The sequence below is a fragment of the Coenobita brevimanus genome, chromosome 65, assembly GCF_032717465.1.
Source record: "Coenobita brevimanus isolate Jiangsu-jjx chromosome 65, ASM3271746v2, whole genome shotgun sequence".
Classification (NCBI taxonomy): Eukaryota; Metazoa; Arthropoda; class Malacostraca; order Decapoda; family Coenobitidae; genus Coenobita; species Coenobita brevimanus.
The window spans coordinates 26281075-26304012 of NC_137018.1; the positions used below are offsets into that span (position 1 = coordinate 26281075).

General features: G+C 46.2%; 1 protein-coding gene across 1 annotated transcript in view; it reads left to right on the plus strand.

Annotated features, from left to right (window-relative positions):
- The window catches only part of Rab3 (RAS oncogene family member Rab3), a 139998-nt gene extending 117303 nt beyond the window's left edge, over window positions 1–22695 (plus strand). The window contains exons 3-5 of the mRNA XM_080276426.1: window positions 5806–5924; window positions 19243–19414; window positions 22553–22695. Of these exons, the coding sequence (XP_080132552.1) occupies window positions 5806–5924; window positions 19243–19414; window positions 22553–22693 (432 nt within the window). The 3' untranslated portion in view covers window positions 22694–22695. The remainder of the gene's footprint in view (window positions 1–5805; window positions 5925–19242; window positions 19415–22552) is intronic.
- The last annotated feature ends 243 nt before the right edge of the window (window positions 22696–22938 follow it).

Below are 22938 nucleotides of genomic sequence, written 5' to 3' on the forward strand. Positions count from 1 at the left end.
TACAGTAGGTGTGGGTTTTGTCTGGGTGTGGTGTGTGCTTGTCATTGTTAGTATGGGTGTTGTATGGGTGTGGTGTGGGTTTGATGAGGTGGATGTTGGTGCGGTGTGGATGTAAACGTGAGGCTGTGTGTGAGTTTGTGTGGTTATATGTGTAGGTGTGTGTAGTGTTGGTTTGGATGTGGTCATGTTCGTCTGTGTGGGTGTAGTGTTGGTGTTGTGTCGTGGGATGGGCTGGGTGTGTATGTGAGTGCGTAGGAAGGTGGGGTTAGTGTGGTGTGGTGGGATGATGTGTGTGATGTAATTTGTGTGGTGTGGTGTGGTGTGATGTGTTGTGGTGAAGTGTGTGTGTGTGTGTGTGTGTGTGTGTGTGTGTGTGTGTGTGTGTGTGTGTCATAATGTATTGTGGTGTTGTCAGCGAAAATAATTCGTACCTTCATTCACTCAACACTGACGCCTTAGAATTTCTCATTATTAATTCAGCAGGCGTCCACACGTGAAAGTGTGGAACTTGTACGAACAAGTAATCTTACCAATATTGTTACTTTAGTTTTCAAACGATGGGCGTAGTACCGCCGTAGTTTGATTAATTTTTGAAGACAGTTATGATGTAATATTTAGCACATATTGGCTTCTTTCAGGAATGCAGTGAAGAATTTTGAGAAATATCATACGCAACACCTACAACCATTTCATAAGCGTTGCAGCCAGTTGGATACAACAGCAATGGTGCCTAAGTTGGCGCTTGGCATTGTGGCGGCCTTTTTTTTGTTTATATAGAAAAGTCACTGAAGTAACATCTGGTACTTTTCCGTAACCTTTCGAACGATGTGCGTAGGTCTATTGTAGCATTAATATTTTCCGAGATAAGATAAAGTTTTGGTGCTGTGCCCCGCGCTACCCTGCTTTTTATGTCTGATAGTGTTCGCGCTTGTTCCCGCTCTAATGGTCTTGATTTCATAGTCAATAAGAGACTGAAAGAGAGTACGAGAATGGTCTGGTTGGAAGAAGGAAAGGAAAATCAGGAACAAGGTGGACGAACAGGTATTGAGAGTATGTAAAGGAGGGTGTATAAGAATGGAGGAATTGGAAGAAGATGCAGATAAAAATATGGAGAGACAGCGTTGGAAAGAGCGAGAAGTGAGCGACTGGAAGAAGAATGAACCAAGAACAAGGTGGAGAGACAAGGTTGTATGTTGAGCTGGCCGATAGAAGTGAAGGTTTATTAAAGTAGGTAACTGGAAAGAAGAACTGGAGATATAAACAGAACAAGATAAAGAAAGGAGATAAGGCAGTGTATGAGGGTGACGTGTAGGTGGTGTTGTTGGAAGAAGCAGAGGTTGACTAAAGAACAACGTGCAGTAACAGCGTAGGAGTAAATGAGGGAGGAGGGAGTGTGAGAGGAGGTAGTCGTTACTGAGTAGGGAGAAAAAAATACAGCCCCCCTCTCCACCCCGTTTGGAGGAAGGTTAATGAGGGGAAAATACGTTAATGAAAAATAGCTTCAGTTTGTTTACTTCCAAAAACCTATAATGAGCAAGTAGCCAAAATTAGCTCTCCGGAAAGTTTATACGGAGGAAGAGGGAGAGAGAGAGAGAGAGGGAGGGAGGGAAGTACAGCTATGGATGGATAAGAGAGAGAGAGAGAGAGAGAGAAGGGGTTAAGGGAGAGGTATAGCCATGGATGGATAGAAGAGAGTTGGAGAGAGACAGACAGACACACACAGAGAAACAGGGAGAGCTATAAAATGGCAAGGTAAAGTCAGTAAAAGGTGAAATAAAGGTGAAACAGTAAGGTTAATTAAATTTTTGTCTCCCGAGGCGGCCACTGTATAAAGGTACTGCACAGACGGACCCACCCTTACACACAATTTCAACTTTATTCTCTCTTCCTTTCCTTTTCCATTTTTTAAATCGCAATTCTGAAAGCTAATTACTTCATTTACTAAGATGGCGTATTCTCTATTTTATTCTTTATATCTGCAGACCATTTAATTTAGGAATGACGTTTGGCATTGAAAAGGTTAATGAAGGATATGACTAACCCCGCGTGGTTGGGTACTTTCCCCTGAGCTGAATAAATACAATCTGGAAGCAGCAAGAATGAACCTAGTGCATTATCTGATTTGAGAGGTAAATAAAGAGTAAGTGTTTAGGTTACCTTCCTTCAGCCCTGTGAAGAATTCTGTTGGTTTATTTTTGCTGCATAAACGATGTGATTCAACGTAAGACAGTCTGTAACACTGAAGAGGTTATTCTGATCTCTCCTGTACGAAACATCTCTCAAGCTGAGTTAAATCCTGTGGAGGTAGCAGGTATATATTTAGAAGAACGTCATCGTAGAGAGAAGTTTAATGGTCATATGTGCGTAGAATACGGTATAGTCATGTGATACTGATGATTATATTGATCACAGTCAGCAGTAGCATCCAGTCCCATGCCGCCGATTGCGAAGTGTAAAGATCTGAGACTAGAAGACCGTAGTTAGTCCATAGCACAAAAGAGTAGGTGATCAGTCTAAGCCTCTGGTGGCATTCCAGAGCGGAAATTCTTCATCCGTTCCGTGAGCAATGATATCCTCACGTAGCACATGCCCTTCTCCTCGACTGCCGCCCCACACCGTAATAACACTCTTACTGACTTCTGCACATGAAGCCATACCCCCGTACCCAAACATCATCAGCAGCATCCACACCCACACATCCATGCCAGAACCACATCCACATCTACACACAGTCACACCAACACCTCCAGTCATTCATTTATTAAATCTCTCTCTCTCTCTCTCTCTCTCTCTCTCTCTCTCTCTCTCTCTCTCTCTCTCTCTCTCTCTCTCTCTCTCTCTCTCTCTCTCTCTCTCTCTCTCTCTCTCACACACACACACACACACACACACACACACGCACGCACGCACGCACGCACGCACGCACGCACGCACGCACACACACACACACACACACACACACACACACACACACACACACACACACACACACACACACACACACACACACACACACACACACACACACACACACACACACACACACACACACACACACACACACACACACACACACACACACACACACACACACACACACACACACACACACACACACACACACACACACACACACACACACACACACACACACACACACACACACACACACACACACACACACACACACACACACACACACACACACACACACACACACACACACACACACACACACACACACACACACACACACACACACACACACACACACACACACACACACACACACACACACACACACACACACACACACACACACACACACACACACACACACACACACACACACACACACACACACACACACACACACACACACACACACACACACACACACACACACACACACACACACACACACACACACACACACACACACACACACACACACACACAGCCTTTAAAGTTAGCAGGCCTTGCGTCTTGAAGAACTAGAGCATCTTTAGGCTGCGATATGGGCAAACTTTTATCCCCTCCTGCCTCATCCTAACCCCTGCCTCACCCTTACCCTTACTAAACCCTCACCCTGACTCACCCTCACCCTGACTCGCCTTCACCCCTGTCTCTCCCTCACCCTATCCTCATCTTCACCCCTACTTCACCTTCATACATGCTTCACCCATAGCCCTTCTCACCCACACCCCCTGCCTCACCAACACCCACGCCTCACTCACACCCCTGCTTCACTCATTCCCCTGCCTTACTCACACCCCTACATCACCAAAACCCATGCCTCACCCACACCCCTGACCCACCTACACCCCTGCCTCACCATTACCCCTGCCTCACTCACACTGCTGCCTCACCTACACTCCTGCCTTATCCACATCCTTACTTCTCCCACATTCCGCCCTCAGTACAATGTACCACCACCACCAACCCCTTCCTCACCCCCCTGCCTCACCCTGCCCCTCTGATTCGGCCTGGGTCTTCTGCCACACCGCCATTCTGCCCATCAAACTTGCCTAACTTCTCTGACTTCCCACTACCTTGCCTCACCACCTCCACACTGCCTTATCACAGCCATTCTGCCTCACCACCTCCACGCTTCACTTTCCTACCTCACCACCACCCTGCCTCACCACAACCACTCTTCCTCACTACCACCCAGTCTCACCACCACCACCACCCTACCTCACCACCCTGCCTCACCACCACCACCCTGCCTTACAATCACCACCACCCTGCCTTACAATCACCATCACCCAGCCTTACTGTTACTATCACCCTTGTCTTACAATCAACATCACCCTGCCTTACTACCACCACCCTGCCTCACCACCACCACCCTGCCACACCACCACCATCACCCTGCCACACCACTACCATCACCCTGCCACACCACCACCATCACCCTGCCACACCACCACCATCACCCTGCCACACCACCACCATCACCCTGCCACACCACCATCACCCTGCCCCACCACCATCACCCTGCCACACCACCATCACCCTGCCTCACTCCCCCCTGTCTCACTACCATCCTGCCTCGCCTCCAGCACCCTGCCACACCACCATCATCCTGCCTCACCACCACCAAAACCCCCTCGCCATCATGACTCTGCCTTACCACTACCCCGCCTATCCTGATCTGCTGACCTCCCTCCCTCTCTGTCTACACCACTTCCCTTCCCCTCCATGCTGTACTCCCTGCTGCCTGCCTGTCCAACCTTCTTGTCCAGTCTACCTACCCAACATGCCTATCCCTTGCCTCACCACTATACCTGCCTAAGTTACCTATCCCTCCGTCCTGGGTGTGGGTGTGAATGTGTATGTGTGGGTGTGGATGTGCCTGTGGGTGTACTTCTGGGTGTGACTGTATGGATATGACTGGGTGTGGGTGCCCCGTCACTCCACCTACCTAATCTGCTTAATGCTAATCCCTCCTACTTCATCATGGTCCTCCCTAACACTGTCAACCCACCTATGAACCACCTACCATTACCCCTTCGTCTGCCTACCCTTCTCTTTCTGCCTGCCTTCTCAGTCCAAACACCGTGTCTCTGCCTCCCAGAGCTTCCTACCTTTCTGCCTCCACATTGTCATCTTCCTGACTGCCTAACTCTTCATCGTCTGCCTCCCTTGCCTTACGACTCCTGCCTCCCACATTTACCTACAGTCCCACATGTCTCCCGATTTCCTGTCTCTCCGTTTCCCAAATCAACCCCCCCCCCCCACATCACCTCGTTTCTTTCCAAGTCAGCCTCACCCCTATGCCTCCCTGTCTTTCATACCTCCTGCTTAACCACTCTGCCTGCCAAATCTTCCTACCTCTCAGTCTCCATCATCCATCTCTCTCCTGCCTCCCGTATCTCCCCTACCCTCCTGCCTCACAGATCTACTCATCCCATGCCTCCCTATCTACCTGCGTTTCCGCTTCCATAATCTCCCTCCCAAGCCGGACCATTATGCCAGACCTGTGGCTCATAACTCTGGCTGCCCACCCCCTCACCACCACGAGCACTGTACCAAATCCTGCCTCACCACTAAGTGTAACCCCACACCTGAGCACTGTGGCTAGCCCTTCCACACCACGTCTTGAGTCCCCCCTTAAGCATTGTGCCTAACCCCGTGCCTCGCCAATCTACCTATCCCGATGCGTTTCAGAGGACTTTCTGGTTCCCTGTCTTAGCACTTCCTAATAACCTGCCGTACAACCCCACGGTTTACCTATCTTTCTACAGTCTACTTCCCTTCTGCCTGACGCCTGTGCTAACCACGTGCCTACCTCTCCCCCAGGACACTGCAGGCCAGGAGAGGTACCGCACCATCACGACTGCCTATTACCGCGGCGCCATGGGCTTCATCCTCATGTATGACATCACCAACGAGGAGTCATTCAACAGCGTCCAGGACTGGTACGTGGACGGACTTAGTAGTGTAGGTTACGGTGGGGTTGGGTAGGATAGAGTGGGATGGGGTGAAGTTGGTAGGATAGGGGTGGGCAGGGCAGTAGGAGTATGGTAGGTTCGGTGAGATAGGGTAGGACTAGGTAGGTGAGGATGAGTTATATAGAAAAAGGTAGGATTGGGCTGGGAAAGGTTGGCTGGGGTTGGATGGGAGAGGATAGGATTGGGCTGAGTATGGTTAGGTAGGTTAACCTAGGATGAAGATGGTTTGAACTGGATAGGCTAGGCTAGGGTAAGTTAAAGTAATCAGGGTAGGGCAGTACAAGTACGGTAGACTCGTTGGAACAAGACAGAGCAGGATGGGTGGGATAGGGCTGTGTAGGTAAGGTGGGATGGAGTAGGTCAGGGTAGTAGGGTAAGTAAGAGCAGAATGATGAGGGGTATATTAGGTATATTAGGAGAACGTCGGTGAGGTGTATGTCTAGGCGGAGGGGTTGTCTTGGGTAGAGTAGGGAGATTCAGGGCAGGGTAGAGATGGCTAAAATAAAGCAAAGCAAGGTAGGACAAGTTAGAACTGGGTAGATCTAGTTAGAGGCTTTCGTCTTCCATAGCGACTTAAATATTCCACATTATTCTATTTTGAGTTAATTATGTCTTTTAAGTAGGCATAACTGTATAGATTGTGTGTACAGTACACAGAGTGGATAGGATAAGCAACAATGTGGTTCACAAAATATGTAAAGTAAGAAAGTAAATGTACTTAGATTGCATGGTGAAGAAAATGGTGATCAAACGGATACATGTGAGTTTTAATGTGGGAGGTGCAGTAGACCAAGAAGGTGGACGGATGTGATAAATATTGCTTTGAATGACAGGTAAGAGAGCTGGGAGGACCAGAGCATTAATACGGGATTGAGTTAGCTGGAACAAGTGTGGTCAAAGCAGCACATGGCATGGATCTGATACCGCGTTTTGAACTTCATAGTTAAAGAGATGGTTTTGTGACAGGCGTATGTGACGCATATCTATAGAGAAAAAGAATGTGCAGCTGGTTCGACCAGTGAGATGTAGCCGGGATTTTGAGGCTTGAATGTTGTGTAGATGCTTGTGTGGCTCATTGGACGGGCCTGCAGTTACCCTAATAGCTCTGCCACTATGACTCCCTCACTCCTCGTTTGTGGATCCTACTCATACCTAAGTTGAATAAAATCGACTGCAGATGACGAGAATATATTAGAGTCAAAACTTATGTTAAGTTGGGCTTGAGCTTAGTATGGATAGATTAATTAACCCCAACACTACGATTACGCTTTATTCTTTATTTGGTGCTACCCCGAGATGTTTTCGCTGGATTTGCAGATACCTGTGAGTGGTTAAAGGGGTAGTATTTTTTCGTTGACTTAAGTATTACTCTACAACAGTTTTTTCGCCCTAACTTCGCCATTTGCTGTTTATTTCACGTAGGCCAGTGGCAGAAACAGTGTTAGAGCGCCGTATCCTCTCCACCACACTTCACAGCATCTAGCCTCATATTCAGGTGCTGCTGCACCTCAGGACTCGGAATTTAGATATGGCACTTTTACACCAAGTTAGAGTCAAAACAGTATAAATGTCTGTCCTCGATAAGCTGAGTAAAATCGTTTAGTGGTAGTGAGAACAAATATACTGTATAAGACTAGCAGGGGTACCCGGCGTTGCCCGGGCCAAAAAGACGAACACACTAATCTTTTTTGCTCTAGTTCAATCTTTCTTCTCCAGAAAGACCATGTAGCCTACCTCTTATGCTTTTGAAGAGGGATTATAAGAGGTCCAGGAACTTTCTATTTGAGCATTCGCAGACCAACGCACAGTATTTGTGCTCACTTGTTTTCTATGACCGGTGACCTCAAATGGCCTCCAACCGATGATCTCAAGTGACCTTGGAGGTCAACCTCACATAGCCCATGTCGGAACTGGAGGTCATGTTAGTCTCCAAGCCAAAAATTGAACTTCAGGGGTACCCGGCGTTGCCCAGGCCAAAAAGGCGAACACTCTACCGGTGATCTCAAATGACACAGATCTGAATTTTGACCCCCCTAAAACCATCCTTGGGTCACCCTGATTCAGACATATGTAGGTCTGGGGGTCTCTGGCCCATGGTTTGGGCGTGACTGAAGGACAAACAAACACAGGACGCGGCTCTGTCATATATATAAATGTGTCGTCGTACAGAGGGGTTAATATAAGGTCCCTGGCCTAGGTTTACATGGGTCGGATTAAGTTATTGGTGGAGGATGGATCAGGTGTGGGGAAGTTAATTTACGCCTTGAAGGTTAGATTAAATAAGGTTGTGTGGAGATATATCAGCATCTTATCTTTTATCGTACTTATCACAGCAGTTCTGTAATTCTTAAGGGGGGGGGAAAGAGAGGGAGAGAGAGAGAGAGAGAGAGGAGCACGAGGACATAATTAGCCTCACATCTGATTGCAGGCTATTTGCGAGATTATGAGCCACAATTACAGAACACCATGAGAGAGAGAGGGGGGGGGGCAGAATTATCCCCACATCTGATTGCAGGGTGTCTGTGAATAGGAGCAAGTGAGAGATGTTATGTTTGTGGGTATGTAAAGAGAGTGTATGTGGCGAGGTAACTAGTGCCTTCGGGGCTGCCGTGGGGGGAGGGTGCGTGTGTCCTTGCTCTCACCTCCAGGCCACCGCTTGCAGATTAAAGTGTATTGAAGTCTGCTAATAGGAGAAGTTAGGGTTGAAGAGGGGCAAGGAAAGAGGAAGAGGAGGTTCAGAAGGAGGGGGAAGGAAGACGTTAAGATGGAGAAAGAGAGAGGGAAGGAGGAAGGAAGAGGAGTTTAAGATGGAGAAGGAGTAAGGAAGGAGATTGAGAAGGAAAGGGAAGGATGAGGTTAAGATGGACAAGTAGAGAGGGAAGGAGGAAGGAAGAGGAGGTTAAAAAGAAGAGTGAAGGAAGAGGTTGAGAAAGGGAAGGAGGAAGGAAGAGGAGGTTAAGAAGGAGAGGGAAGTAGGAGGATGAGAAGGGAAAGGAAAGAGGGAAGAAGGGACTGAAGAGGAGGAGGAAAGGGGCAGGAAGAGGAGGCAGATAAGGGAGGAAGAGAAGAGAGAAAAGTATGAAGAAGGCTATGAAGAAGAGGAGGGGGGATTTGGAGACGAGAAGGGAAGGGGAGCGAGGAGGAAAAAGAAAATCTGAGAGAGAGAGAGAGATGAAAGGGTTAGACTGGGATGGAGCGAAGGAGGAAGAGCAAGGAGAGCAAATGAAAGGGAGACGTTGGGATGGAGGGAAGCAGGGAAGGAATAATTGCTTTCAAAACGAGCAACTGGTGATGAGAGATTGTGGTGGTGGTGGCGGTGCTGAAGGTGATGACAGATTGTGGTGGTGGTGGTGGTGGTGGTGGTGGTCACAGATTTTGGTGTGGTGATGGTGATGACATATTATGATGTGGGTTTTGTGGCGGTGGTAGTGGTGGTGGCAGATTGTGGTGATGGCGTATATAATGTGATGATGATGACAGATGGTACAATGGTGGTGGTGGTGAAAGGTTATGGTGTATTGGTGGTGGTGAAAGATTGTGGTGTGGTGGTGGTGGTGGTGGTGAGAGACTGTGTTGTGGTGGTTGTAATGTGCTGATGGTGGTGGTGACAACAGACTCTGCTGCTGGTTGTGGTAGTGGTGATGACAGATTATGGTGTGGTGGTGTTGGCGATGATATGTTGTGGTGTGGTGTTACTGGTGTGGTGGTGGTGTTGGTGGTGGTGACAAATTATGGTGGTGGTGGTGGTTTGGTGGTTATGGTGGTGATGACAGACTGTACTGGTGGTGGTGGTGGTTATGACAGACTGATGGTGATGGTGGTGGTGGTGATGATGACAGACTGTGTTGGTGGTGAAATACTGTGCTGGTCGTGGTGAAAATTGTGTTGTTGTTATTGTTGTTGTTATGGTGGTGGTGATGGTGGTGTTAGGTGGTGGTGACATTTTGATATGATGGTGGTGGGCGATGGTGGTGGTGATGACGCTGATGACAGATATTGGAGTGGTGGTTGTGGTGTGGTGATGGTGGTGGTGGTGATGACACATTTTTTGTGGTAATTGTAGTGTGGTGATGGTGGTTGTGGTGGTGGGGAGATGGTGGTGGTGGTGACTAAACTGTGTTCGTGGTGGTGGTGATGACAAAATGTGCTGATGGTGGTGATAATGACAGTGTACTGGTGGTGGTAGTGATGGCATATTGTGGTAGTAGTGTGCTGCTGATGGTGGTGATGACAAACTGTGCTGGTAGTAGTGGTGGTGACAGAGAGTGGTGTGGTGGTTGTGGTATGGTGATGTTGGTGATGAGACTGTGCTGGTGGTGGTGGTGAGATTGTGGAGGCGGTGTTGATGACAGACTGCTGCTTGTGATGGTGGTGGTGGTGGTAATGACAGGCTGTGGTGGTGGTGATGACAGACTGTGCTGGTGGTGGCGATGATGATGAAAAATTGTGCTAGTGGTGATGTTGGTTGTTGTGGTACTGTTGGTTGGTGGAGGTGATGACAAATTGTTGTTGTTGTTGTTGTTGTCGTGGTGGTGGTGGTGGTGGTGGTGGTGGTGGTGGTGGTGGTGCTGCTGCTGCTGCTGCTGGTGACAAATTATGGTGGCGGTGGTGGTGGTTTGTGGTGATGACAGATTGTGGTGACGGTGTTGTCAGTGGTGGTTGCATTTAGAGTGATAATTGTTTTTTATTGTGACTGAGACAGTAGTAGCAGTGTAACGAATAGTAAATCCTTGACACCAAGGACATTGCCCAAATTATCGAGGTCAGGCCCCAGTGAAGGCCTAGAATCACACTTAGCTTCATATACACCTGCTCGCCTTCCACCATTTCCCACTGCCGTTTTCTTAGCACCACGGATGAGACAAGGATAGTCAACGTGTTCCCACGCATTCCCAAGACAACAGAAACCATTGTTTCAGTTCCCCCAGCTCTGAGGGTGACCGTTGCACCTACGCTGCCTGGGTCAATGACAACAGCAGCAGTGATGAGGGAAGGCTGCATGCAATCGGAACAATTGGTGCCCAGCATGGGGGTAGTCTTCGTACCAGGATCTTGTTTTCTTCACAGGAAATATCGTCCTCAAGCACAAACGTCACCTCGGATAGGCACTCAAACCATACTGCATCCACGGACAAACTGGGGACAGTCCAGGAAGGGAGATGGAGCTCACGGAACCTCCTCTCTTCAGGTCTTAAGACCATTGCGGTTATCTTCTTGCATGATCCTTGCGCAGTTGTTAGGAACTAATTTCTAAGTTTAAAAAAAAAAAAAAAAAAAAAAAAAAAGAGGAGGGGAGGAATAGTCAACTTTCTTAACGTCTTCCGACCCATTGTAGGATCCGACTCATCTGAGAGTCACTGCATACCATAGAGTCAGCCATCGCACATCAAGGGATGGGACACCACTTTGTCCCGACTCGTCTCACGGTCACTTCTCAACCAGCACTTGGCCAGGCACTGTACGTGCTCCCTTCATCAGGCCCACCGCCTCATGCGAGTAGTGGGTGCTGTATCATGCTTTCTGCTGCAACAGTGCCAAGATTTTCATCCAGGATTATGCTGTCACCGCAAACGAGGCACCAATGTCAAGGTCACACCTGTTGGCACTTGCATCTGCGTCCACAGTCTTACCCATAGCCTAGTGGCCCCTACTGTAGGCTACACTGAAAACTTGTACGCATCCGTGCTTACTCGCATCCGACACACGCACACACTTTGGTTCAGCTTATTTTATACTCATTGATCTGTAAATATGTAAATACGTGCTAGTATTATAGAGGCCTGAAAGGAGGGCACACTGTCAGTTGATCCCTGTTCTATAGTTATAGCGTACCGTAACCCATTTTATTACGGTCACGTCTTTTTTCACTTTACTCTTGCTGTTCGCAGGCGATTTCATTCAGCTGAAGAGTTTTTTGTTCTCGAAATGGAGGGGTTAGATATCACCTTCATTAATCCTTTCACCACGAAATCACTCCCCTAAACTCAGTCAAGTAGTGTGAAGATAACAAGAATAAAGTCATAGAAGACGTCGCTGGCTTCCGAGTCTATAACGGTCGCATTTCCTGTTCGGTGTACACTGCCTCACCAGCCTTTGATAACTGTCCCTGTGCCGCCCAAGACTCACTCCAGCCCTAAAAATATGAGTCTTGCCCCTCGTAGTACAGCTCCAGACTGGTGGAAGTTGCATTACAGTGTTTGGAATTAGTATTGTTATCATTAGTAGTAGTAATGGTGGTGGTGGTGGTGGTGGTAGTGGTGGTTGCAGTGATTGTGATAGTAGTAGTTGTAGTTGTTGTTGTTGTTGTTGTAGTGGTGGTGATAGTAGCAGTTGTAATAGTAGTGTCCTTGAGTCTCTCTCTCTCTCTCTCTCTCTCTCTCTCTCTCTCTTTCCTGGTAGGAGTGACCGTTTATGAAATATAGTCTTGTTAGTAAGAAACAGGTGATGATGATGATGATGAGTAGAAAGCACGACAATGAATAATTCGTCTGGCATTACGGTTCTTTGGGTGAAAAGTGCGTGGAGAGAAATACGAAGAAGATTATGACAAGTGAAAGAAATATAATAAGGGGATGAAAAATGATTAATAAAGAAACCAAGGAAAAGGGTGTACATAAAGGAAGGACTGAAGGCCACAATAACTGAATGAAACGATGAAACGCGGGGAGCTCAGGCCCCGAACTGTCAGTACAGAGTCGCTCTGTATGCCTCCGCCAAGCCTTGCCACGGACCTGCGGTACGACCTCCATGACAGGGTTCATTGTGAGTTGAATTGAGACTAAAGATAAACTAAGTTGACCCCATATGACCTTGACCCCTTGACCTTGCTGACTTAATCAGTTCTTCGTCCCTTCATACTGTATCACTGATAAAAGTTTGGTCGAAATCCATTAAGGGTTCTGGAGATACCGCTTCCCAAGGATAAACTAAGTCGACCCCATCTGATCTTAACCTTTGACCCCTTGGCCTAGCCGACCTAATCATTTCATCGTCTCAGTTCATCGTCTCATACTGCGTCACTGACAAAAGTTTGGTGGAAATCCGTTGATGGCATCAGGAGATATGGCGCCTGCAATAGTGTTACGAACGCACGGACCCACACACGCACGAACGCACGCACGGACGGACAGACTAATCACTTAATGCCTCCTCCTCCATGAGTGGGCGGAGGCATAATAAAGATAAATGAAGATAGAAAGAAGAGAAGGAAAACAAGAAACGAGAGCACGTGAAGAGCGAGTGAATCACGTAAAAAAAGCGGTGAAAGAAGGATGGAAGAAAATGAAGGAAAGAGAAGAAATATAGAAGGGTTGAAGGCAATTAAGAAATAAATGGAGAAATTAAGGAAAGATAACATGGATAGACACAGGAGAATCTATAAAATGTATGAGAGTAAGTGAAAGGAAAACGAAAGGAAAAAGAAAGATAGGGAAAGATAATGAAGGATGCCAGCCTGGTCCTTATCTCAAGTTGATTGACTGTTATCAGTTTTAATTAATAGATTGGCCGATATTTTACTGGTTAATGATGTGGAAATATTTTGGAGAGAGAGAGAGAGAGAGAGTAGGTTTGCTAAATTTTCTTGTGACAGTGTAAATGAACGAAGAACGACAAGGAGGGATAAAATAAACAAAAGAAATTTGTGGGAAAGCAAGAAAGAAAGGACAGTGAAGGAAGATGGAAATAAAGCTAGGAAGGAAGGAGGGATGGAGGAAGGGGAAGGGAGTGAGGAAAGAAGGAATAAAGAAGGGCAGGAAGAAAATATGGAAGGAGAGAAGGAAGAAAACAGAGGAAGAATGAATGAAGGAGGAAATGGAAGGAAGTAGAGCAGGAGTGAATGAAAAGGGGAGAAGGAGAGAAGGGAGGGATGTAGAGAAAGAAGGATTGAAGGGAAAAGGAAGTATGGAGGGATTGAGAGAGGACGGGGTATCAATAAAGGAATGAAGGAAGGAGAGAGGTGAAGGAGGATTGAATGAAAGGTGGAGGGAGAAGGAAAGAAGGAAGGCGTGAAGGTCGAGCAAATTCGTCTATAGCCTACAGTTGTTTTCTAGTCATGTAACACACGTGCGTGCGTACAGAAGTAAATCGTCCTCTTAAGCTCGAAACGTAAGGACGGAGCGAAAAGACATGCGTCGGTGAAAAAAAAAAATCGTATATAGCGTTACTAAGAATTATCCGGTGTGTGAATTAATTATGCTAAGTCTAAGTTGATGAGTAAAAGTTACGCCAATTGGCGCGAGTTTTCATATGTTCATTACTATTAAAAAAAAAAAAAAAAAAAAAAGTTAAGAGGTACGAATGGAAAAGGTGCAGCAACAAGAAATGACTAAAGCACAAAAACAAAGCGTTTTGGAATGGGAGGAGATTTAGAGTACTCTGCCGAATGCTACATTCCACATTGTCCTCTCAGAAGTTTGTAGTTGGTGGATTGGAACAGTGGCTATAGAACACTTAATGGCCTCCCACCCCAAATGCTCTGTTGTTTCTCTGTTCTGCACTTTTTTTTTTTTTTTTTTTTTTTTTTTTCATTCCTGCATCTTCACTATCATTGTAGAATGAAATTGTTGTTTTCCAGTTTACGGTCTTTTTACTACACACGTTAGCAACTCTATAAAAATAAATTTTGACTGTGATAATCGCTGCCACGATCACCGATGCAGTACAGTATGCGTAAAATGTTTACGTGGAATGGGACGACACGAGTCTTGTGAGGTTTACGTATTCTGAGAAGAGGATTTTGTTCAAGAAAGTGTTCTTGGCTGTAGTCCACGTACTGAAGCTCGACTGTTGCCCTGCCTACGAAAAGAAACATTCCCGGTTATTAAGAAGCGTTTTCGTGGTTAATTATGGTCGTGTACGTTTTTTTCGTTTAAAAGTTAGGAGTTACTGATATATATAAATATATATATATATATATATATATATATATATATATATATATATATATATATATATATATATATATATATATCCTCATCAGCCGTTGAAGTCCACTGCAGGACCGGCCTATCCCTACCTATGCAGGGACAATACAGCCAATGTATCTCTACCCAGTGGCTTAGGCTGTCAGGTAGAGACTGTATGTAGGGTGAGAAGTGCTTGTACGTGTAATTGTATTGTTGTAGTGGCTTTGGATGAGTGTGTAGTCTGTGAACCAAGTGTAATCGGCCCGCCTTAAGCCGATTGGGTGCAAGCATACTAGTATGCGACAATGGTTCAACCACAGCACCCCTTATGTCCGCCAAAGTAGCAGGTGGCTCGGTGAACGATTCTCAAAGTTTTTACAACTCTGGCGGGAGGCGAACCCTCGTCCACCAGCGTGCGAAACGCACACTCTACCACAGAGGCTCCATATATATATATATATATATATATATATATATATATATATATATATATATATATATATATATATATATATATATATCCCGACCCGTTTCCGCCACCTAGCTAAGGTTAGTGGGGCTGTGCGAGAAGCTTTGCTCATAAAATGGCAAAGGTCTACTAGTTTTCTCTGACAAGGAGAGTATGTTTTCACCCCTGTTTGTTTGTTGTTTGTGGGAATCGAAAGAGTCTGCAAGCATGTTGGTCAGTTCCGTATGTTTGTCCGTCTGCATGTCTGTTTGTTTGTCTGCTCTCTACAGGTCACAAATTTACGCCAATCGCTCTGAAAAAAACAAAAATGAAAAGGGAAATATCCATAAACTCTGGAAGTCTACTGTTTTTCATTAAAGCCGGTCAAAGGCCCTGGGTTGGTTGGGGGTTTAAAACCATCAGTGGCCATGAGTCCGGAAATCCTTGGGACGCAGTGGCCGGCCTGACAATCATTTTTTCAGATTTTAAGATTCGATTTTTTCCCCTAAATTGAAGAGAAACGTCTAGTGCACCTGACAGTGCAGTGTTAGCGTTCTAAATCCATCCTGTGTTTCGCAATGAGTATTTCACCGAATGACTGCCTACACGCCGGTGAAAACTAAGCAGACACAATTGGATCTATCCGGCAAGCGCTCTGCTGCCCACACGCGGGTGAAAACTAAGCAGGGAAGAGGGGGGGGGGGAGGCCCACCCGGCAAGCACTCTGCCTATGGCAGTTTCATTTGTTTGTTAGTTTGTTAGCAGGATTACTCAAAAACTAAGAGAGATATTTGGACCAAATTTGGTGTGTAGATAGCCCATGTCCCAGGGAACAGTCGATTAATTTTGGGACCGATCCGGATCGTTTTACAGATTCTGGATTCGGAAAACATTTTTTGTGAAACCCTAATCAATAATAAAACCTAACCCATTATGACGAGTGGTGTGGAAATTACGTTGCCTTTGTCGGAGAGATGCGCTCCACTGAATGCCAATAAGCTTTTTTTTTTTTTTTTTTTTTTTTTTTTTTTGCGCACCCCTGTGCCGTATGCACGGGACACCATTTTGAACTTGCTTCATCCATACATTGTAATCGCTGTGGCGGTTGCGAATAAAAAGATGGGGGCAGACGCCATGGGGCGCTTAGCCGCGGTGCTTATCTCCGTAACTTAGGCCTTTGAGCCTGTGGCAGGTTTTTCATCCACTATCATGGGGTACAGGGCCACTGCATCATCCAGGTTGCCACAGTTACCTCACTTAGGCGTTACTCTAGGTACTCATTTCACCCACCAACCAACAAAAGGTGGAAAGACTGCTGAGTCGCGTGACGCCAAATGCTCGTACCAGGATTCCAAAGCTCGTGCAGCTCCGCAGGCAGCGATGCTGACCACTGAGCCACAGCGACGGTAAATACTCGTAAGAGGTTGGTAAATACTTTTAAAATTAATATATAGGAAAAGGCAAATAAACATCAAATTACACTTTATTATTATACAGTAATTTATCGCTTGTCGGTAGCTGAATGAGTTTTTAACAATTTAAGTTTTAAACTGGTATGAAAAATAAAGGAAGCTTTATAAAGAAAAAGTTTTTTGTGAAATCATTATAAATCACTTTGTCTCCATCACAGCGAAGACATACTTTGAATATCTTGTCTGTCGGATTCTTTTAGGCATGCACTTGCACAGGTTCTCCCGCCCCCCCTTCCCCACGTACATTTACATACTTTGGCGTCACGCGCGTGCGGTCAGACAAGCAATAATAGTACGCCCACACGTAAACTCACTCCCAGTACACACATGCAAAGATACTCTTAAATATTCAAGCGTAAAACACACACACACACACACACACACACACACACACACACACACAGAGGAAGAGAGAGACGTACAGTACATGTGCAGTACATACATAATACACGCGAACAATAGCAGACACGCAAGGAAACAATGTTTATTGCCTACAACAATTTACATTTAGAGAGAGAGAGAGAGAGAGAGAGAAGGAGGGAGGGAGCGTATCAAAGGGAGGATCAAGGGATGGATTAAGGAAAGAGAATGAAGGGACGGAGGGAAGGGCAGAGGGAGACAATGCATGGACTGAAAGGAGAGAGAGAGGGAGAGAGCGCGCGAGCGTCGACTCAAGGGAGAGGAAGGGATGGACTCCAGGAGGGAGGAGCAGGAGGGAAAGCTTAAAGGGAGAGAGAGAGAGAGAGAGGGAGGGAGGGAGGGAGGGAGGGAGGGGAGAATCCATAGACTGAAGAGAGAGAGAGAGAGAGAGAGAATCCATAGACTGAAGAGAGGGAGGAAGGGATGAGTGGAAGGAGGAAGAGAGAGAGTAAGAAGGAAAAAGGTAGGCAGACACAAAAGTATAAAGGGAAGGAGGGAGGCAGAGAATAGCAGGAAGAAGGAAGAGGAGAGGGAGAAACAATGGGAGGGAAAGGTAGATAGGTAAGTAGCTGAAGGCAGAGAGAGAGGGAAGGAGGGAAGGACAAAGGGAGAATGAAGGGTAGACCGAAGCAAAGGGGGAGGGAGGCTGAGGCACAGTGAAATAGAGAAGTAGAGGGAGGGAGGGAGAGAGTAGTGAGGTAGATAAAAGCCAAGGGAGGTTAGGGAGGGAAGGAGGGAGAGAGGGAGAAAGCAAGAGTGTGAGGGAGGAAGGCAGTAACAAAAGGAACAATGGAAGTGAGGGAGGAGGGTAGATGAAAGTAAAGGGAGGAAGGGAGGAACAAAGGGAGAGAGGGTTATTTTTGTCCTAATTCAAGTTCCTAGAAGTCGCACACGCACACCTACACACACACACACACACACACACACACACCAGTAGGGTAATAAGTCGTCAGTACTGTTGTCAGTTAATTAAACTTAAAATACAGCGATTTTAATTTTTACTTTCCCTCCACTATTTTTCAGATGTCTCGTATTAAAAGGGTTGCCTAGTCTCCTACAACTCTCTGTTGTCATTTATTTTATTCTTACCACACCCAGACGATTTTATTTAGCTTAGGCAGGGGGAGATAAGAATTAAAAATAAATAAGACGTTATGACACTGTAAGGGTTCATTTATGTAATATGTACCCCCGTTACTCCCCCTTCCCCTCCCTGTTCACTTATCCCCTGCTTACTATGTCTACCTGCCCACCCCCTGCCTAGTCTGCCTTCTTGCTCTCTATCCCCGTCTACCCCTCTTTGCCCCTGTATGGTTCACCTTACCACCCGCTACTGTCCCAAGACTGTCTACTTACCGCACTTGCCCACCCCTGCTTTCCTGTCCCTGCACCCCAGCTCTACCTACCCGTACTCTCCTGTCCCTCTGACCCAGCCTACCCCATCTTTCTCTGTCTTCTTTCCCTGCCTAGCCCACCCTTACCCGTGCCCTGCTATCCCTATCAATCCCTGCTGCCTAACCCCTTCTACCTCACTTTTATCCCTGTTCTTTGTTGCTACCCCACTCTCTCATTTTTCCCCTCATCCCCTTCTGCCACACTCTGTCCCCTTCAACCCCTTCCACCTCATCTATACCCTTCTTCCTTGTCCCTGCCTGTCCTACCCTCTGTTTCATTCTGTCACTCCCTCATCACTCCTCTGTCCGTTTCTACATCACCTTCCTACCCTGCTTTCCTCTGTCCACTCTCACTTGGCCAAATATTGCCATCTGTCACTGATGAATGATGAGCTATAACAAGAGGTCAACACTAGAGTAATATACTTGTTACGAAAAAGTGTTATGAGAAGGTTGTAGGGCCGTAAACTGCCACTGAGCTACGGAAATAGACTACGAAGTGAAGAGCATCTGCGTCAAGCAAGGTGCAGGAACTGTAATAGCTAAGGTCCATCGAATTTCATGCAGCCACGACGCTGTAATAAAATCCTGTTATTAGTTGAGTTCTGTCAGGTGAAAATTAACATACCCATACTCCTGCCACAGGTGCACGCAGATCAAGACGTACTCGTGGGACAACGCACAGGTGATTCTGGTGGGCAACAAGTGCGACATGGAGGACGAGCGTGTCATCTCCTACGAGCGTGGCAAGCAGCTGGCTGACCAACTGGGACTCGAGTTCTACGAGACATCAGCAAAGGAGAACATCAACGTCAAGGTAGAAACCAAAACAAGTAGAACATCAAGGTAAAAACACGTCTACGAAGTAACAAACTCTCAGGGAAAAAATAATCCAGGGAATCACACGAACATCCAGGTCAGCAAAACTAGTTGAGGACATCACACGAACTGTCAAGAAGTTTCACACAACTCTGTTGTTGTTGCTGTCAAATTCAGACTAGTCTTGAAAACCACATTAACGTCAAGGAATGTAAAAGAAAAGATAAATAAATAAACTTTATTCTATTTGCTGTAAGGTAAAAGTTGTCCAAAATATTATATTAACGTCATGATAAGGTGGGTGAAGGAAAACAGCAAGGTCAATGTTAAATAAAGCAAACAAGGAAATAATGCAAGTGTCAAAGCAGAGCCTATCGAGAAAATGAAGTGGAAATCTGGGAAAAGCATAAAATTAAAAATACAGTTCAACAAAGTCCAACAAACAGCATGGTAAAGTTAGCCAAGAACATCAACGTCAAGGCTGAACTTATCGAGGAAATCCCACAAAGGTGCAGGTAAAATTAGGCAAGGAAGTCATTCCCCCCCCCCCCCCCCGACTCTGGGCATTGGCTTCACAGCCAATTCCTTTAGGCCCAGCAGTCCTCCTACGCACAGTGTACCTCCTCCACATGCCACCACTTCGGCGTTGACGCCCACCGTCCATACTGAATTTATGCTAGGACTCACATACAGGGCTGGTGTATTGGTAATAGCGGGGGTGTCTTTACGACATGTGGGCGGGCCTTCTGGCACATCTTTAAAGTCTTCTTTAACGAAATTCAGAGCTTGAAAGCTGGGATTCGAACTTGGGTCCTTTGAGACTGCAGGCCATCTCTCTACCGACCCAGTAGAGAGAGAAATATGTGATCGGTAACGAATATCATACTTTTTTTTTTTTCTCGTCAAGTTAGCTCATCAGGTAAATTATACGAACGTCAGCACAGAACTGGTGTAGGAAAGCACGTGAACATCAGGGTAAATCTAGTCCAGGATGTCACATAAACTGTCAGTGACTGTCACGCTAGGTGTATTTTTGTCTGTCGCGTGACGGCTGCTGTAATGAATGAACCAGCCGTACTAACGTCACTGGAGATAAGTGTTTCCTGTGGTTCGGCGGCTGACAGGCACACCACATTGGCGGACTGTACCAACTGTGTTGTTTTAGTTGGTGTTTTTGCCATGCAGTGATCAGTCGGTACTGGAAAGGGACGCTTTCACGAGGTGGTACCCAAGTGGCATTATAAGCCGATATAACCAGAGCCGCCGCCGGGTTATATATCATTCCTCAACTCCTGTATCCACCAAAAGGAGGATGGTGGAATGCAGAAGAGCAACTTCTAGCTTCAGTTAGTTAGGTTCCAGTTCAGATTAGCCTGGTATCTCATTAACAATACCAGTAGTTGATGAAATCCTACACATACACATTAGAAGAGATAGTTACATTTTGCATTGGTAACAGTGAACCTCAGTGGCAAAATTTGTGACATCAGTGTTTAATATGGATTCAAGGACAGGCAGTGTTTGATTTATTACATGGATGTGCCAATAACTTCAAGGATCAAACAGCTGTACCCGACACAAAAGGCAGCTGATTACAGTGGCATGCCAGGCGACAGACGTACCAGAATGGTCAGTGGTAGAATTTGTCCCATCCCTGTTTACTCTATGCTTTCTAATTTATGACATGAATGTAGTGGTATTAGAGGGAGGTTGCAAAATAATGCTGATTTTGTGTATGTAGTTTGTACAGGATAGCATATAAAAGCTGAGAGCTGGGAAATTATTTGTCTTGCTGGTGAGTCTTCATTATATGTAGTTTTGTTTTGGAGGAAACATGATATTTGCTGGAGGTGGGGCTGGAGCTAGCCTGGTAGCAAAGGTAAGGAGTGGGTGGAAAAAGTTTAGGGAGTTGTTGCCCCTATTGACACTGAGAGGGCTTTCCCTCCGTGCTAAGGAACTCTTGTATGCAGCTTATGTTAGGAGTGTAATACTGTACGGTAATTAGACTTGGTCAGCAAAGGAGGAGGATATTCGTGGGCTTAGATGTATAGAGATGAGAATGATTAAAATGATGTGTAGTGCGTCCTTGAATGGCAGGCCTGGGGGGGATTAGGATTGCGTATGAAGTGCTGAGAGAAGTGAGTGGACTTGAATGTGCTGGTGATGTGATGAAAAGAGGTGAATCGAGATGGTTTGGGCAAGTGGATTGATGAAGGATGACAGCTGGGTGCGGAGGGTGAAAGATGTCAACGCTTAGGGTAGAGTTGCGAGAGACAGACCGAAAACGACGTGGGATTGGGTTATTATAGTGTGACCAGAGGAATAAGAGATTGAATAAAAAGGTTGCTTGATATCGAGCAGCATGGAGAGCCGCCATTAGGTGACCAAGGCCGACTCGTGTAAGCATCTTGGAGCCTTTATAAACGAAACAATGTCCTGTTAATTGAAAGGATCAATTATATTCAAGTCACAAGACTTAAATGGTAATGGTAGTTTGGCGGATGATCTCAGTGTCTGATATGTAGGTCAGGCAATGCTTAATTAAACCACATGAATGTGCTGATAAATAAATCACAATCAAATCTATAACGTGGGCTGATGCATTACTGAATGTTGGTTCCAGTGGAGCACATAATCATGCTGGCTTATTTGCCAGTTAAAAAATGAGAATAAACACACTAGTTAAAAAGAAGAAAATTCAGTAAACCCACATACTTTACCTCCGATAAATATCAGAAATACAAAGATAATTTCTAGACATCCTATATATCTAGCGTGACCTATCTGTAGTAAGTATGAGTGTGGGCTGAGTTTCATCGTGGATAGTATCACCAATAATTAATGAGTGTCATTTATAAGCCAGCAGTGCGGGTGGGGTCCGGGCCGAGTTATGAATACTATAACCGTCTCCTGAATGTTGTAACACACGGGAGTCCACCATTCTCTCTCTCTCTCTCTCTCTCTCTCTCTCGTTTGACTGTACCTAGTGGGCCCTTTCCCTCTTAATGAGTTAAACAGGGAGTGAAATATATTGTAGTCTAATAGTGTAGAATCGTTACAAAGGGTGCATTACCCAACTTTAACTCGTAGGTTTATTAATGTTCTGGAAGTATTGACAGTGTATTGTCTTTTTCAGGCTGTGTTTGAGCGGCTGGTGGACATCATCTGCGACAAGATGTCCGAGAGCCTGGACACTGATCCCAACCTGGTGAATGCCAACAAGGGCACCCGCCTCTCAGAGACCACTCAGCCACAGAACGGTTCATGCCAGTGCTAACACCCCGGGGCCATCCTCCCTCACCCCACCCCACCCCAATACCCATACCCTCCCACTGCCCCCCCCCCAACACATACATTTCCCTCACCCCCACATTTCCACAGACACACATACACACCTCACGCCCACATATCTACATACACTTCCCTCACCTCTTCCGGTAACTCCCACGTCCCTCACCTCTTCCGGTAACTCCCACGTCCCTCACCTCCCTCCCAGTTTCTCTCACAACCCTCCCTCACCCC